The sequence below is a fragment of the Ovis aries genome, chromosome 2 (assembly GCF_016772045.2).
Source record: "Ovis aries strain OAR_USU_Benz2616 breed Rambouillet chromosome 2, ARS-UI_Ramb_v3.0, whole genome shotgun sequence".
NCBI lineage: Eukaryota > Metazoa > Chordata > Mammalia > Artiodactyla > Bovidae > Ovis > Ovis aries.
The window spans coordinates 33535719-33550485 of NC_056055.1; the positions used below are offsets into that span (position 1 = coordinate 33535719).

The 14767-nt window shown below is 36.8% G+C and overlaps 1 protein-coding gene across 30 annotated transcripts in view; it reads left to right on the top strand.

Moving 5' to 3' along the window:
• Nucleotides 1-14767, top strand: part of TUT7 (terminal uridylyl transferase 7) — a 58115-nt gene that overhangs the window by 24303 nt on the left and 19045 nt on the right. For all 30 annotated transcript variants that reach the window (XM_060409088.1, XM_060409091.1, XM_060409099.1 and 27 more), the window contains exons 12-22: nt 138-318; nt 1728-2824; nt 3168-3318; nt 4414-4500; nt 5051-5151; nt 6943-7000; nt 11082-11185; nt 11803-11892; nt 12689-12802; nt 12977-13054; nt 13674-13851. In XM_060409088.1, coding sequence (XP_060265071.1) covers nt 138-318; nt 1728-2824; nt 3168-3318; nt 4414-4500; nt 5051-5151; nt 6943-7000; nt 11082-11185; nt 11803-11892; nt 12689-12802; nt 12977-13054; nt 13674-13851 — 2239 coding nt within the window. The remainder of the gene's footprint in view (nt 1-137; nt 319-1727; nt 2825-3167; nt 3319-4413; nt 4501-5050; nt 5152-6942; nt 7001-11081; nt 11186-11802; nt 11893-12688; nt 12803-12976; nt 13055-13673; nt 13852-14767) is intronic.

A 14767-nucleotide genomic window follows, 5' to 3' on the forward strand; every position in this document is an offset into this window, starting at 1 on the left:
TTATCAAGATAGATTGCCGATTCATATCTTTGCTAAGGTTTTCCGGATATATTTAATTTGATGCTTGAAGATCGCTGATTTTTCAGATTGTACTGACATCTGAAATAACCTGTATATTTTCTCTTTGCTGTTAATAGGTATCATTAATATTTGATTCAAAACAGCAGCCTTCAGTACCAGTTGGGCAACTCTGGGTAGAATTGCTTCGATTCTATGCTTTAGAATTTAATTTGGCTGATTTAGTGATAAGTATCCGTGTCAAAGAATCGATATCTCGTGAATCAAAGGATTGGCCCAAAAAACGCATTGCCATTGAAGGTATCTCAAAATATTTATCTTTAATCCCCATCCCCACCCCGCCTTTTTTTTTTTAAGGTATCAGTCTAACAGCATGCTTTTTATTTCGGTCTTTTTTCAGCTTCTACATGTAAGGTAGGCCTGACCCCAAAGGTGAAGTAGATAGCGAGAATCTTGCATGCATTACAGTAGATCTTTCCAAGGGACCAAATTGTTCATCTGAGTTTTTTAAGTGCTGTGATAAAAAAATCTTAATTATTTATGCAACTAAAAGGAATAGCTGTCTGTGTCCTTATTTTCTTTGTAAATTGCTTAATAACTTTAAATGCTTAAAAAGTCTTTTCCAAGTGACATGTAAATCCCCCTTTCCTCTTTGCTGTTCTCATTTCTGAATCTTTAGATTCAGTCCTTTCATGAATTGTTATTGATGTTGTTTAGTTTTCAGAGGTTGAGGAAAATACCTTTTCTCATAAAAAACAGCATTCTTCATTAAATTTCTCTCCATGGAGAGTTTATTTTTGGAATACCTGCAGTAATATTTAGAACTTATTCATAAAAACACCTTTCTCTTTAAAAACACTTAGCTCTTAAATGAGTTAAGTCTTATTTAGCTGAAACCATTATATGAAAGACATACTGGTGTGCCCTGTAGATGCCCCTAAATGGACGAGCTCCTGTCAGCTTTACAAAGTCAGGAGATGGGAACCCCTCTAGAAATCTTAATTCTCCTCCTTAAAATAATTTAAAGAACCTCCTAAATGGAATTCTCTTATTTTTGCTTGATTTTTTTCAAGCCTTATATTGCATAAGAGGGTTTTTTGCATTTTGCATAAATTCTGTGTGCAGTCATGGGGATCTCACATTTTTAAACCCTCCCCTGCAGTTTCTCTGGCTCAGCTCTTCTGGCCAATTGCCTAACCTGCTGGAGTTCTAGGGGAGGAGAAAAGATTGAGAGAAGTGGTGTCTCCTCCTGGTGCCTCCCTCTCGCCCCTGAATTCAGTCCAGCCAGTTCAGTGATGGGGCTTCCCAGGGCAGAAGAGTGGAGGTAAGCTCTACAAACCGCAGGGCCTGGCTGAGTGGGGAGGCAGAGCACTCAGCAGAGCCCGGAGGGAAGACCCCGCTTCCCGAGGGCATGAGAGCCACACTGATGACTTTTTTTTTTTTTTACCTCCACAGTCACAGGACAGAGTAGGGAAGGGGTAATGGTTTTGAATAGAATGGGTTCTCGTCATAGAGCAGATGTTTAAGAAAGCATTTCTTTTTGTTTTTAAAACTGTATCTTCTTACTTCCCATCCCCAGTTTTTAAAAAAAGCACATGAGATAAATGATAAGTTGTACTGTTACTTATTTGTTGTCTTTATGTAGCAGGTTGGTTTTTAAAACGTAAAATAGAAATGTGTGAAGTAGTGGATTTTTTTTTTCATTACAGATCCCTACTCTGTAAAAAGAAATGTGGCAAGGACCCTAAATAATCAACCTGTGTTTGAATATATACTTCATTGTTTAAGGACAACGTATAAATATTTTGCTCTTCCACACAAAGTTACGAAATCCAGTCTTCCAAAGCCTCTGAGTACTGTCAGCTGTACTTCTGAATGTTCTAAAGAAATAGCAAAACACGATCCAGAGGTACAAGCGAAAGGTGATAAACTCAAAAACTCAGTTTTGGCTCAAGGTTCTGGTGCTGCCAGTTCAACTGCAAACACCTGCAAGGCACAGCCACTTACTCTTAAAGAGACTGCTAAAAACTTTGAAAACCCATCAGCAGAGAAAATGGGAAACTCACACATCACTGTCCACCTGGAAAACTCTGACTGTATTAAGGCGAAAGTCAGTTCTGGTGACTCTAAGGATGTTGAAGTACATCATCAAGAAACAGGAAGTAAAAATAAGAAAGAGAAAGGTGGAAAGGAAAGCAAGCATCCTTTGACTGTTGATGATCAAGCTTTAAGTAGTAGCAAGTGTGGAGCGCTTGTCACCTGTGGCAGCCCAGGAAATAAGGAGACAGATACCACTTTGGATCTAGAAGGCTTCAGAAATCCTGTAGCTAAAGAGTATGATGAATTTCCTACTTCCTATGCCAAGGCTGATGTTGATGAAGAAAGCATAGAAGGTACCAGTGAACTTGGAGATGCTGTAAGCCACTTTACCCCTTCAAGACAGAGCCAGATATCAGGAATCCTTCAGTCTGATGAGGAAGAGGAGGACGAGGAGGAGGAAGAAGAACCCCGGCTCTCCATTTCCCGAAGGGAAGATGAGGATGACATTGCTAATGGAGATGAATTAGACAACACCTTCACTGGATCAGGGGATGAGGATGCCCTGTCTGAAGAGGATGTGGAATTAGACGGATCTGCTAAGTATGAAGACTTGAAAGAATGTGGAAAACACCATGTAGATGGAAATCTACTAGTGGAACTTAATAAAATCAGCCTTAAAGAAGAAAGTGTATGTGAGGAAAATTCAACTGTGGACCAGTCTGATTTCTTCTATGAATTTAGTAAACTCACCTTCACCAAAGGCAAGGTAATCAGTGCCACTTCTATACATGGAACCAGGAGATTTGAAAGAATTTTAATGCATGTACTTTGGATTTTCATGTACTAAACCAGGGCTCTCACCTGTCTGAGTAGTGGTTCACTCCAGTGCAGCCACAAGGTCCACTGCCCTCATTAGTCTCTTGGGAATTTGCAGAGGAGAAAAGAAATGCTGTTGGTAGTCAAAATAACTACCTTTTTCTCCTGAGTGTGTTTGGAGTGGCCATGCCACTATATTTTCATTCCTTTGGAATATGAGGTGGAGGATGTGTACTTCGGAATAAAAAGGCTCCTTTATTTAAATCTTGTTTTGCTTTGCCATCTTCCTGCAGTCTCCTACAGTAGTTTGCAGTTTATGCAAACGAGAGGGTCATCTAAAGAAGGACTGTCCTGAAGACTTCAAAAGAATCCAGCTGGAACCTTTGCCACCATTAACACCCAAATTTTCAAATATCTTAGATCAAGTTTGCATTCAGTGTTACAGTAAGTTATTAACATTTGTTTTTATTTGTCAAAATATTAAATTAATGTTTTCTCAAGAGTTAATCTGATTCACTAACCCATTAGCTTCATTATCCAGGCTAAGTCTTTTGCTTTGTCTGTTTGTCAGAGTATGCATAGTACTCTGTGTATCATGTTCCATTTGGGACATGCAATAAGTACTTGTTAAAGAAAGACAGGGAAGGAGAATCTTTTAAGGCTTATGATTGGAGTACTATCATTTCCTAACTGGTGTTCCCTGAAATGCTTTTCTAGGTACCTGCCATTAATAGTATTTAGTAACAAAAAGTATTCCAAAGGTCAAGGGGGAATAACTGTATATCCTGCCCCCTCCCTTAGAGATTTTCAGGGCATATTAGCATAATAAAGGCTCCTGGAAATGTTTAGGTAATAAGCTTATTTAATAACTCCTTTATCTAACGTTTCTAAAATTTGAGCTTAGAATACTTTTTCATTAATGTTAGCTAATAACCTTTAAGGAACATCAGTTTGGGGAAGTGTTGGTGTGCAGAGCTTTAAGTTCTACAAGGAAAACCATTTGATGGAGAGGCATGCAGCTGCTAAGAGTGGAACATTATGACACATCACATTGCTGCATGTTAAGATGTCTGTCTGTGCCATAAGTCACTTGTTCTTAATCAGAGATTTGTTCTTCAAATCTCTTTGGAGAGAGTAAGTGATGAAAGAAAACTATTACTTCTCCTTAGGAGGGAAAATGTGAATAAATATATATATATACACACACACACCTATAAAATGTGTTTTATATATATGTATAAATACATACTCACAAACTTTGTTATGTTCACGCTCTGCCTTTATCAGGCTCTGGGCCTCTATGAAACCCAGGAACAGAACCCTTGTGCAGACTGGTTTCCATCTCAGGAACAGTTCTTGGTGATAGACTCTTTGAAAAAGGCATCTTTATTGTACGTTGCTTAATACTGTCTACTGAGAAGACACAAAATTTAGGGTTTGGTTGGGTTTTTTTCTTTAGCTAACTAGGTTTATTGAAAAATACTTTTCAGAGAATGTGAACAATCTTTGTTTCTGAATGTATCTGTTTATTTTAAACAGAGGATTTTTCTCCAACTGTTGCAGAAGATCAGGCTCGTGAACATATTCGGCAAAACCTAGAAAATTTCATAAAGCAGGAGTTTCCAGGTAAATAATTATTTAGCTTTAATAAGAACATTAACTTTGAGCATAAGAAAGCAGTCTTGCAGTGATGGTGGGGACCAGGGCTTCTTTGTTTTGTGATACTCCTAGGATGGCTTTAGGTCTGTCCAGTCCTAGTTTGCCAACAGAGAAGACAGTTGCAGTGTAGTATTCCACTTAGCAGATACACGTGAACTTCATTTATTAGTTGAGAGTCAAGGTTCAGACCTCTAAAAAGTGAATTCATTTAGAAAGTAGTAAGCTTACGTTATTAAATATGCTGAGGTGGATCCACATTTTCCTTGGAATGTCCTTGCATCTAAGAATAAAGTGACATTTGATAATCTTTTGTGTCTTCTATAGCTTGTATTTATTTATAGTAAATTTTGAAAGGCAGTAATTTATAATAAAAGACTAGTTAATAAAAGAAAATAATTATTATGAGATTATTATAGAACACTTAATAACTGAGTATTTTTGATTCATAAGAGAGTTGCTGTGGTCAGAAAATTAAAGGTACTCAGGTTAGTTGTTACTTTTCATATATCCCTAACAGGAACTAAATTGAGCTTGTTTGGCTCCTCCAAAAATGGATTTGGGTTCAAACAGAGTGACCTTGATGTCTGCATGACAATTAACGGACTTGAAACTGCTGAGGTATAGTAACCACATAAAACTTGCATTTGCTGTGGGGTGTGTTTCGACAATCTTGATTCACAATTCAGCATGGTATTTTCCAAATTTATCAGGGTATATCATATGGAGTATGCCATTTGGCATAATCTGTCTGGGCAAATATATACATTAGCAGTTTATAGAGAAAAAAAAGCTTATAGAGGTGAATGTGAGGAGTAGAAAGGCTTGTGCTTCCAACCTGTAATACAAACTGGATATGAAAGCGACATCTGGGAATTCTAGAACACCAAACTAGCCTTTCCAGTGTCCCTTTGGCATAGCCACCAGGCTGACTCAGGTGCATAAATACACCCACATAAGGTTTTCTGTGAAGTTTTAGAAGGCAGCCAGTGTGATACAGTGATGAAAGTGAAGGTCACTCAGTTGTGTCTGACTCTTTGTGACCCCATGGACTACACACTCCAGGGAATTCTCCAGGCCAGAATACTGGAGTGGGTAGCCTTGCCCTTCTCCAGGGGATGTTCCCAACCCAGGGATCAAACCCAGGTCTCCCGCATTGCAGGCAGATTCTTTACCAGCTGAGCCACCAGGGAAGCCCATGGTACAGTAATAAAAGAGTACTAAACTGGATTCAAGACAGGCGTGTCCATCTTTGGTTGCTTATCTCTAATACAGAAATGAGATTTCCTTTGCCTCAGAAAATTGTTGTGCACCTCAACTTGGATCATGTATGTCAGGAATCAGTGAACTACAGCCTACTGCCTGTTTTGTTTTGTTTTTTAATGTCAGTTTTATTGGCATTCAGCTGCACCCTTTCATTTATGTATGGTCTACATCTGCTGTCACTCTAACTCCAGGGTTGAGTCCTTGCAACAGGCCATATGGCCCACAAGGCAGAAAAGATTTGCCTCCTTGATGGCATTTGTCAAATATAAAACACTGTGAAAAGGTGTAAAGTTTAACAAGTACTAAATCCATCCCCTTTTTATTTACAACAGTAGTCCAAATGCTGCACATCCAAATCAGTGGTGCTGCTGTTGCTCTGGATCTTCTTATGCCTTTTCTGAGTTTCAGGGTTTTGTCCCTTAAGGATGCATCTGATTTAAGAAAACAGCCACAGGTTATCTGGCGTGACTTTGGTGAATAAGGTGGATAAGGACGATTGGGTCCAATATGTGAATGACCTGATTATACATCATTAACATTGAATTTTTACATGATTAATAAACTAGTTGTGGGGGCATTTCTAAATTAAATTCCAAATTCTGGGAAGTATATAACCAACTAACCAACAAGAGTATTTAATGTTAAAAAGGTCAGCCCAAATGTTTTTAAATATTTGAAATGTTACTCATATTTGCTGTATAACTTTCTTTTTGTGCGTTATATGCTTGACTAGTCCTATGGAGAAATAATCGAGCTTAATCATACCCCAAAGCAGTTTATCAGCTCTTAATTAAGCTATAATGAAGATCTACCCAGAATGAATAAGACAGGCCACAGGAGCTCTCTCTTATTAATTCTGTCACATAGAGGAAAAAAATTGGAGGTTCTTGGTGGTTCAGAGACTTTTCTGGGGACACTGATTTCAGCCTTTCCTGCTCTTCTAAGAGCAGTTAGTAAGTAGGATGCATGAGGGTTTCCATATTCTTAAGATATTTCTGTGAGTAGGGATTAATGCTCACCTAAAAAAGAAAAATGAATGTAAAGCAAATTGAATTTAATTTTGTTATTTCTGGTGGAAATGAAACGAAAACAGGGTTAGGAACCTGTCTTCTGTTTTTGATTCAGTCTGTGCCATTTTTGTTGCAGGGGTTGGACTGTGTAAGAACTATTGAAGAATTGGCAAGAGTCCTCAAAAAGCATTCAGGTACCTCTATAAGCTTTATCTAAAAAATATTCTCATCTTTTTTATTAGTGTTTTGCATACTTAAAATTTACAAATGACTGAAACAGTGTACTGGCTCATATAACATTTATAGCATTGGTGTCTTTGAAAAAAATCTGTGTGGTTAAGTATGAAAAACTGAGGAATTGGTTATAATTTGTATGCATATTGTTGCCTTGGTTTTATTTCATGACAAAATGTATACTATACACACAAGAAACTTTGGGAATCATTTTGCCTTATCAACATAGTGTAAGTCAAAGTGTAGGTAAGTTTGCTGGCCATGACGTGAAGTATAGCGGAAAGCGCTATGGACTGGGGTGATGGATTGTACTTGCAGCTGTTCAGCAAGTTGTGCATGACCCTGAACAAGTATTTACAGCTGCAAAAAATGTACAGGTTTTGTAATTGTGCACAGAGCTGAAATGCCATTAACATATTCTTCTGCCTCTCTTTGTCAGAGGTAGCTGTGGATGCTGTTAACAGTGAGAGTCTTTTAAAATGTGGTACATCAAACGTCTGTGCGAAGAGTTAAAAATGAAAATGAGCAAGATGTGGTCCTTGCCTTTGTGAAACTTAGAATCTATGGACCATCCATAAAACGCTTTCTTATATCTTGGTCAAGAGTAGGTTTAAATCCACAGCATGGGCATGCGCACATAAGTGTCCACCTGGAGTACCCCTTTTATTTGCATTTTTTATTTCCAGGAGTTTAAAGAGGATACCATGTGATTTTAAATAACAGGGGCAATCTTAATTTTGTTTTATTCCTAATGAAAAGTGACGTAGAACATCAGTATTTTTTTTAATGTGCTTTGATATCATTTTTATGATCATTGAAATAAGCATTATGGGAATTTTACCTCTCAAAACTATATGCTTTTTTATTTTTGTTTTTGAAGATTATGCAAAGAAACTAGATTGCTACGTTGCCATGACTATTAGGTATTTCATAGTGAGGTAGGTTTTATTTTTGATTTTGAAATAATTTCATATGTAAAGGAAATCAGCAAAAATTGTACAAAGAATTCTGTCTGCCCTTCGTTCAGATCCACCAGTTAACATTTTATCACATTTGATTTATCATCCTATCTCTTGCTTCCTTGTAATTTTTTTCTGAACCATTTGCGATTAAGCTGCAGACATCACTTCCCTTTCTCCTAAAAAACCTACACTTTCTAAGAATGAACCATGTTAAAAATAGGTCATTTTTAGACTAAAAATGACTTTTTAAAAATGACTTTTATGTATAGATTATAATGTAATACAGATTGCATGGAGCAAAAATTGAATAATAGCTAGAAAGCAATGATTAAGAAAGCAGTTTTCCCACATATTTTATTGGTTGCTTGTTATGTGCTCAGCACTGTGTTGGGCATGTAGGTAGGATAGAAAAATAAGTCTACAGGTCTTTCCTTTGACAACTTTCAGATCTCAAAGGTAAGATGCTCTCATAGGGTATGGAACAATGTATGGTGGTATTCATTTATTAAAATAACTTGTAGAGCCTACAGTAAGTATTAAATAACTTCTGAGGAGAGAGAGATTTGGGGAAAGAGTTGGGTAAGGGAGGTTCATGGAAGAGACGGCCTTGTTCTGATCTCATGATATTGATGAACATGATTTGAAAAGGATAAATGAGAAGTCATTCCGAAGATGCATGGATGTGACTGTGAGAATCACTATAATCGATTTTGTAGGACAATGAGAAGATTGATACATTTTGAGAGGAGTTTCAAGTAGGAACTAGTAGGAAAATGTGAACTGTGTTCAAGAGAAGAAACACAAAGCAGAACTTTTTAGGCCGCTGGTATGCTCTTAGGGAAGATACAGTCTAAGGGACAGGGCAGAAGGGTCTTAACCAGATGCCAGTGATCCTAAAAGGAAAAGAATATGAGAGATTCCAAAGGGAAATTTCCTAGATTCAAAACCTGCAAGGAGGAAATATGGGTTCAGGCTGATATCTGAACTAAGAAATGGAATGGGAATGTTTGCAGAGAATACCAGTGTGGAGTGATAGTTGCCATGAAGCTATAATTTCTAAGTTAACAGTCCAGCAAGCAGTTAGAAAAGTAGAGTTAGAAACGTAGAGTTGCCAGTTAAGACTGAAGAATAAAATGAAACAGTTTTGTATTGAAAACCTTGAGGGAAGAGGCCAAGAATAAAACAATTCCATGGGATTATGAGAGAGGTTGAGGACCAAGCTTTAATTTATAAGTGTAGAAATTAAGGAAGGACACTGAAAAAGTAGCTGTTGGAATGGTAAAATAGGAACCAAGATGATGTACTGTGAGTAAATCCTAGAGGACAGGTTTATAAATATCATAATGGTGAGTTAACAGTGTCAGATTCTAGAATTTCTCCATCTAGGAAGGAGATGGGAAAAAAAGGATACTCAATTTAAAGCCACCATAGCAAAGTAATTAATGGTGGCTTCTGAAATCAGACTCCTTAGTTTTAAATCTTGGGTACCTGCTTGCTGGCTGTGTGATTCCAAAAAGTCACTCACCTTCATCGTAAGCACTCAGTTTCTCATCTGCAAAGCAGGAACAACAATAATAGGATTTAAGATTAAGAAAAATAATACAATACAAGGCCTGACTTGCTGCATGTTCAGTAAATAGGAGCTTCCTTGCCCCTTCTCCCCATCAGTATAAGTTAGACTTCTTCTGTCTCCCATGCAGACCTTTTCTGCTGAAATTCCTTTCATCTGCATACTTTTTTTTTTTTCTGAATTCCAGATCACTAGGCATCTGTCCTTCTAGATGTCACCATTTAACTCTCTCAAAAAGGAGCTCGGACCTCAGCACCCAGAATAAACACATCTTTCTCGCTTCCACTTCCCTTCTGCTACAAGCGCCACTAGCTGTTCTTCCTTCTACATCCTCTTTCTTGCTTGTTGACATTGACATCCTTGGAATCACTGAAATGAATGAAGTGATAATTAGCCTGTCCTAGACTAGGTTCAGTAGAGTCAGACATACCTAGATTTGAATTCCCACTCCACAATTCACCAACTGCATATTCCTAAGCATGTTCATGTCTCTGGGTCTGTGTCATCTTTTGGGTAAGGGTGAATGGTCTTAGATGGTGATGTTTGTAAAGGAATCTGGGTGTTCAGGGAGTCTTCTTTCTGTTATAGCCTTCCTTTTCCCTATATGTTCTTCCCAACCCATCCAGTTAGAGATGCTCTCAAACATGTCTTGCTGCTTCTCTGCGTTCCCATGCCACCATTGTAGTTCAGTCCCAGGTCAGTTTTTATAATGGTCATCCTGTCTCTCTTCCAGGTGCCTCCAATGGTCAGTGATTCTTCCCAGATTTTGCCAGTTCATTGGCATCTCTTTGCCTCCAAGGATATATTTGTTCCATATTTGGGCTCTTCTCAGTTTTACCACTTCTCCTGTTACTCATTATTTCTTTCCCTCAAGTCTACTCTGTAGCTTGCACAATTCCATGGAGGTTTCCTGAGCTTGTCATTCTGTTTCAGGCAGCTACCTTTTCCCTGTGCAGTTTTCCTTGCCTGGTAAATTCCCTCAGCCTTCTCTTTTTTTGCCTGTAGTTTTTCAAAACCTAGCTGAGGCAATATCCTTCTCTCCTGTTGACACTGATTCTTTTGTTATACTGACATGGCTTCTAGCTCCATGATGAGTAACTTTTGTTTTGGGCATTCAGATGATTACTCATATGATGTAGGGCTTTTCTTCATATAATGTATGTAGTCATACAGAGAATAGGTAGGGTGCACGTAGTCCAGATTCTATAGTAGTTTCCTCTGTTTTGAAGTTTATCAGACTGACAGCTCTATACACATACACAAGATCCAGTGTTTTCCTGAAGAGCAGTGGCTGCCTTGTTGATTCTTGTACTCCAGATATTCATGTGTTTAACAAATGTAAATTTTGCCAAAAGAATCTTGTTTGTTAATAACAGAATTCTTTGACTAGTCTTAGTGACTCACTGAGACAAGCCAAAGCCAGGTTTACTTCATTCTATGTTGGAACATAAGAGCAACTTAGACCCTCTGCTGCTGGATTTAATAACACTATCTTGTTTCCCAACCTAGGACTGAGAAACATCTTGCCTATTACAACAGCAAAGGTGCCAATTGTAAAGTTCTTCCATTTGAGAAGCGGGCTGGAAGTGGACATCAGTTTGTATAACACATTGGTAAGATTTTCCCTAGACTTTTTCTTTATGGAGATTAAGGGGAAGAAGTATCTCTTAATTTACTCAATCTTTAAGTAAAATTAAGCCATTCATTTCATCATATTCATTCTTTTAGTAGTTGTTAGTGCTTACTAAGTGTCTGGCAGTGTTCTGAGACTGGGGATATAACACAGAATTGAGTTAATATTAGTATTCATTAAAATGAGGTCAGAGTGGCAAGTGTTTGTTTGTTTGTTTGTTTGTTTGCTTGAACTTTGTGGGGTGTGTGTGTGTGTCTTTGGTCTCAGACCTGGTTTGTTTTCGAGGCTCTCTGGAACCTCTCTGGCCCCTAAGGACACTTAATATGAATACTAGGCAGGGATACAGATCTTACGTTGAGTTAAAGGGAAGTGATTATTTTTATAGCCCATATTTTCTAGGAATGTTTAGACTAAGGTGGCCTGAGATCAGATGTCACTTGTAATTATTGTCTAGTAAGTTAGTGAAGCTACTCTATAGGGGAAATATATAGTTTCAGTCTAAATGTCTTCATCTTAAAAATGAATTACACTGTAAACCTATTCAGAATATTTCACCTTTAAACTGTTTTTAAGGTAGTATAATTTCCCTTTTAACAGGCCCTTCATAACACAAGACTCTTATCTGCTTATGCAGCCATTGATCCCAGAGTGAAATATTTGTGCTATACTATGAAAGTATTTACAAAGGTAAGTATCCTTACTCCTGAGATTTCCTCAGGAAATTTCTTTACATCTTTAAACCTTGTTGAAAACGTAAGAAACAAACTCAGTCATGTAGAAAACAAACTAGTGGTTACCAGTAGGGGAGACAGGGATATTATGGGATTAAGAGACACAAACTACTATATGTAAAGTAAATTAGCAACAAGGATATGTTGTACAACACAGGGAATGTAGCCACTGTTTTGTAATAACTTTTTTTTTTGGCCACACCGCAGAGCTTCTGGGATTTTAGCTTACTGACCAAGAATAGAACCTAAGCCCTCCACAGTGAGAACACAAAGTCCTAAACACTGGACCACCAGACAGTTCCCTGTTTTGTAATAACTTTAAATGGAGCATAATCTGTAAAAATATTGCATTACTGTGTTACACACCTGAAACTAATATAATATTGTAAACCAACTATACTTAAAAAAGAAAAAAGAAAACATTGGCCTATATTTTTAAAGAACCATAGCCAACTATTTGAGAAGCCCTACTGAACAAACTAAAATGCTACCTTAATTTTACATGATAACCTAATATTGCTTGTGGCTGATAGTTCCACAGCTTTGTTGGGGTTTGTTTTACTTTTTGATTTTTTTTGGGGGGCGGGGTTGGTCTTATTTGGTTTTGTTGGCATATATTAGCATTTGAAAAGTACGACTTTTATATTAGTGCCCTCTAGAAGCACCTTACTTTTAGTGACAATAGAATAGCTGTAAGTGTAGCAGAAGACATCGGTGATCTTTCGTTTGTTCCTCCCTTTCCTTACCCCCAGATGTGCGATATTGGCGATGCTTCTAGAGGCAGCTTATCGTCATACGCATATACGCTCATGGTGCTATATTTTCTACAGCAGAGGACTCCACCAGTTATTCCTGTCCTTCAAGAGGTATTAGTAAAGGAAATTGTATTTGTCATCTGTAGAGCTGGATGATTTTTGAGCCCTTTTCCTTCTCTAAAATTCTGTGGTTCTATAGTTAAAATTTTTACTATTTTCCTACAAGTTTTTGTATCAATGCGCTAAGTTTGTAATCCATACTAATAGTTTAAAAATTAATTTCAGATATACAAAGGTGAAAAGAAACCTGAAATATTTGTTGATGGCTGGAATATTTATTTTTTTGATCAAATAGATGAACTGGTACGTATTTTAATAGTAAAGATTTTTTACATCCTTGACTGAAAGTTAGCTATACTGTGCTGTAGTGTAGATGGTCAACAATTATATTATCACTTGTTACATTATATTTATTTATATTGTGATAGTAAAAAAAAAACTAGCATATACAGATGATTCCTTTGAAGTTGAAAATATTTTTTAAGCCAGGTGAGTTTCTAGGGACTGTATCCAGGATTTCTTTACTGACTAATAATTCAAAATGGTTAACTAGCTTTACTCCACATGAACAGATAATTTGTTCTGTGATTTCCTACAGAATTTAGAAAAACTCTTGAGTTACAGAGGTATAATAACTAGGTGTCACCAAGGCTCTAAAATTTATTTCTAGATTCTTCCACAAACATGCATTCTGAGGTTTGACATTTAAAACCCAGAGCACTTTCTGTCTCTGGGTCATAGGTTAGAGATTAATAAACTCATGTAAATGATACTTTAAAATAGAAAAGTTTTATAACTGTTTTTATATATTTAAATTCTAGTTAATTAAAATAAATCCAGATTTATTCCCTAAGATACAAATGACTATTGATATTAACACTTTACTATAGAGCATGAAATCTCTTGTTCCTTCTATTTCTAGCCCAACTATTGGCCAGAATATGGAAAAAATACAGAATCTGTTGGGCAGCTATGGTTGGGACTTCTTCGTTTCTACACAGAGGAATTTGATTTTAAAGAACATGTAATTAGCATCAGGAGAAAAAGTCTGCTTACAACTTTTAAGAAACAGTGGACATCAAAATACATTGTTATTGAAGGTACTAATAAAATCTAACTTAAAACTGAATAGAATATAGATATTGAACTGTTGAGGGTATTCTTGGTCCTTGCAGAGCTCTTCCCAAGCCACCATGAGCCACTGATCAGGATGCACCTAGCAATTGCCCCGTTACTGTCCATGTCAGGAAGACTTATCTGTTTCCTTTTTTTTTTGAATGACTGATGCTTTCGTGTGGGATTTCTTACAAATCCAAAAATCTTTGTTCACCATAAGTCTTTTATCTTTGTTTAACAAGTTCTGGAGAATAATTATCTCTCTGCTATAGAGATAAGCCAGCTTCAAAAATTTGTCATTTAGTTTGCCCATGCTGAATGCTAGGATTCATGGGCCATATGTGTTTGTATTTGATTGTTTATTTCCAATTTGGGGGATTTTTGTTTTTATCTTTGTAGATTTTTTTGCATTAACTTTATATATATTTGTATGTACCCAGATAAATACATATATACATACACTTTTTTCTTTTAGATGTTTGTGGTCATTATTCTGAGACTTGCTTTTTACACTGAATGGTTTTACTCTAATTCTCTATTCTGTCTATACACCAAATTATTTTCAGTGGTTGTTCAGTATTGATTTGTATAATTGATTTACAATGTTATACTAGTTTTGTGTACAAAATAGTGTTTCAGTGTTTTTATAGAGTATACTACCTTTAAAGTTATTATAAAATATTGGCTGTATCCCTTGTGCTGTACAGTATATTCTTGTTGCTTATTTATTTTATACATAGTAGTTTGTGTCTCATAATCTCATAGCTCATCTCGCCCCTCCACACTTCACTTTCCCTACTGGCAACCACTAGTTTGTTCTCTATATCTGTGAGTCTGTTTCTGTTTTGTTACATTCATTTCTTTGTTTTATTTTTTAGATTCCACCTGTAAGTGATCAAT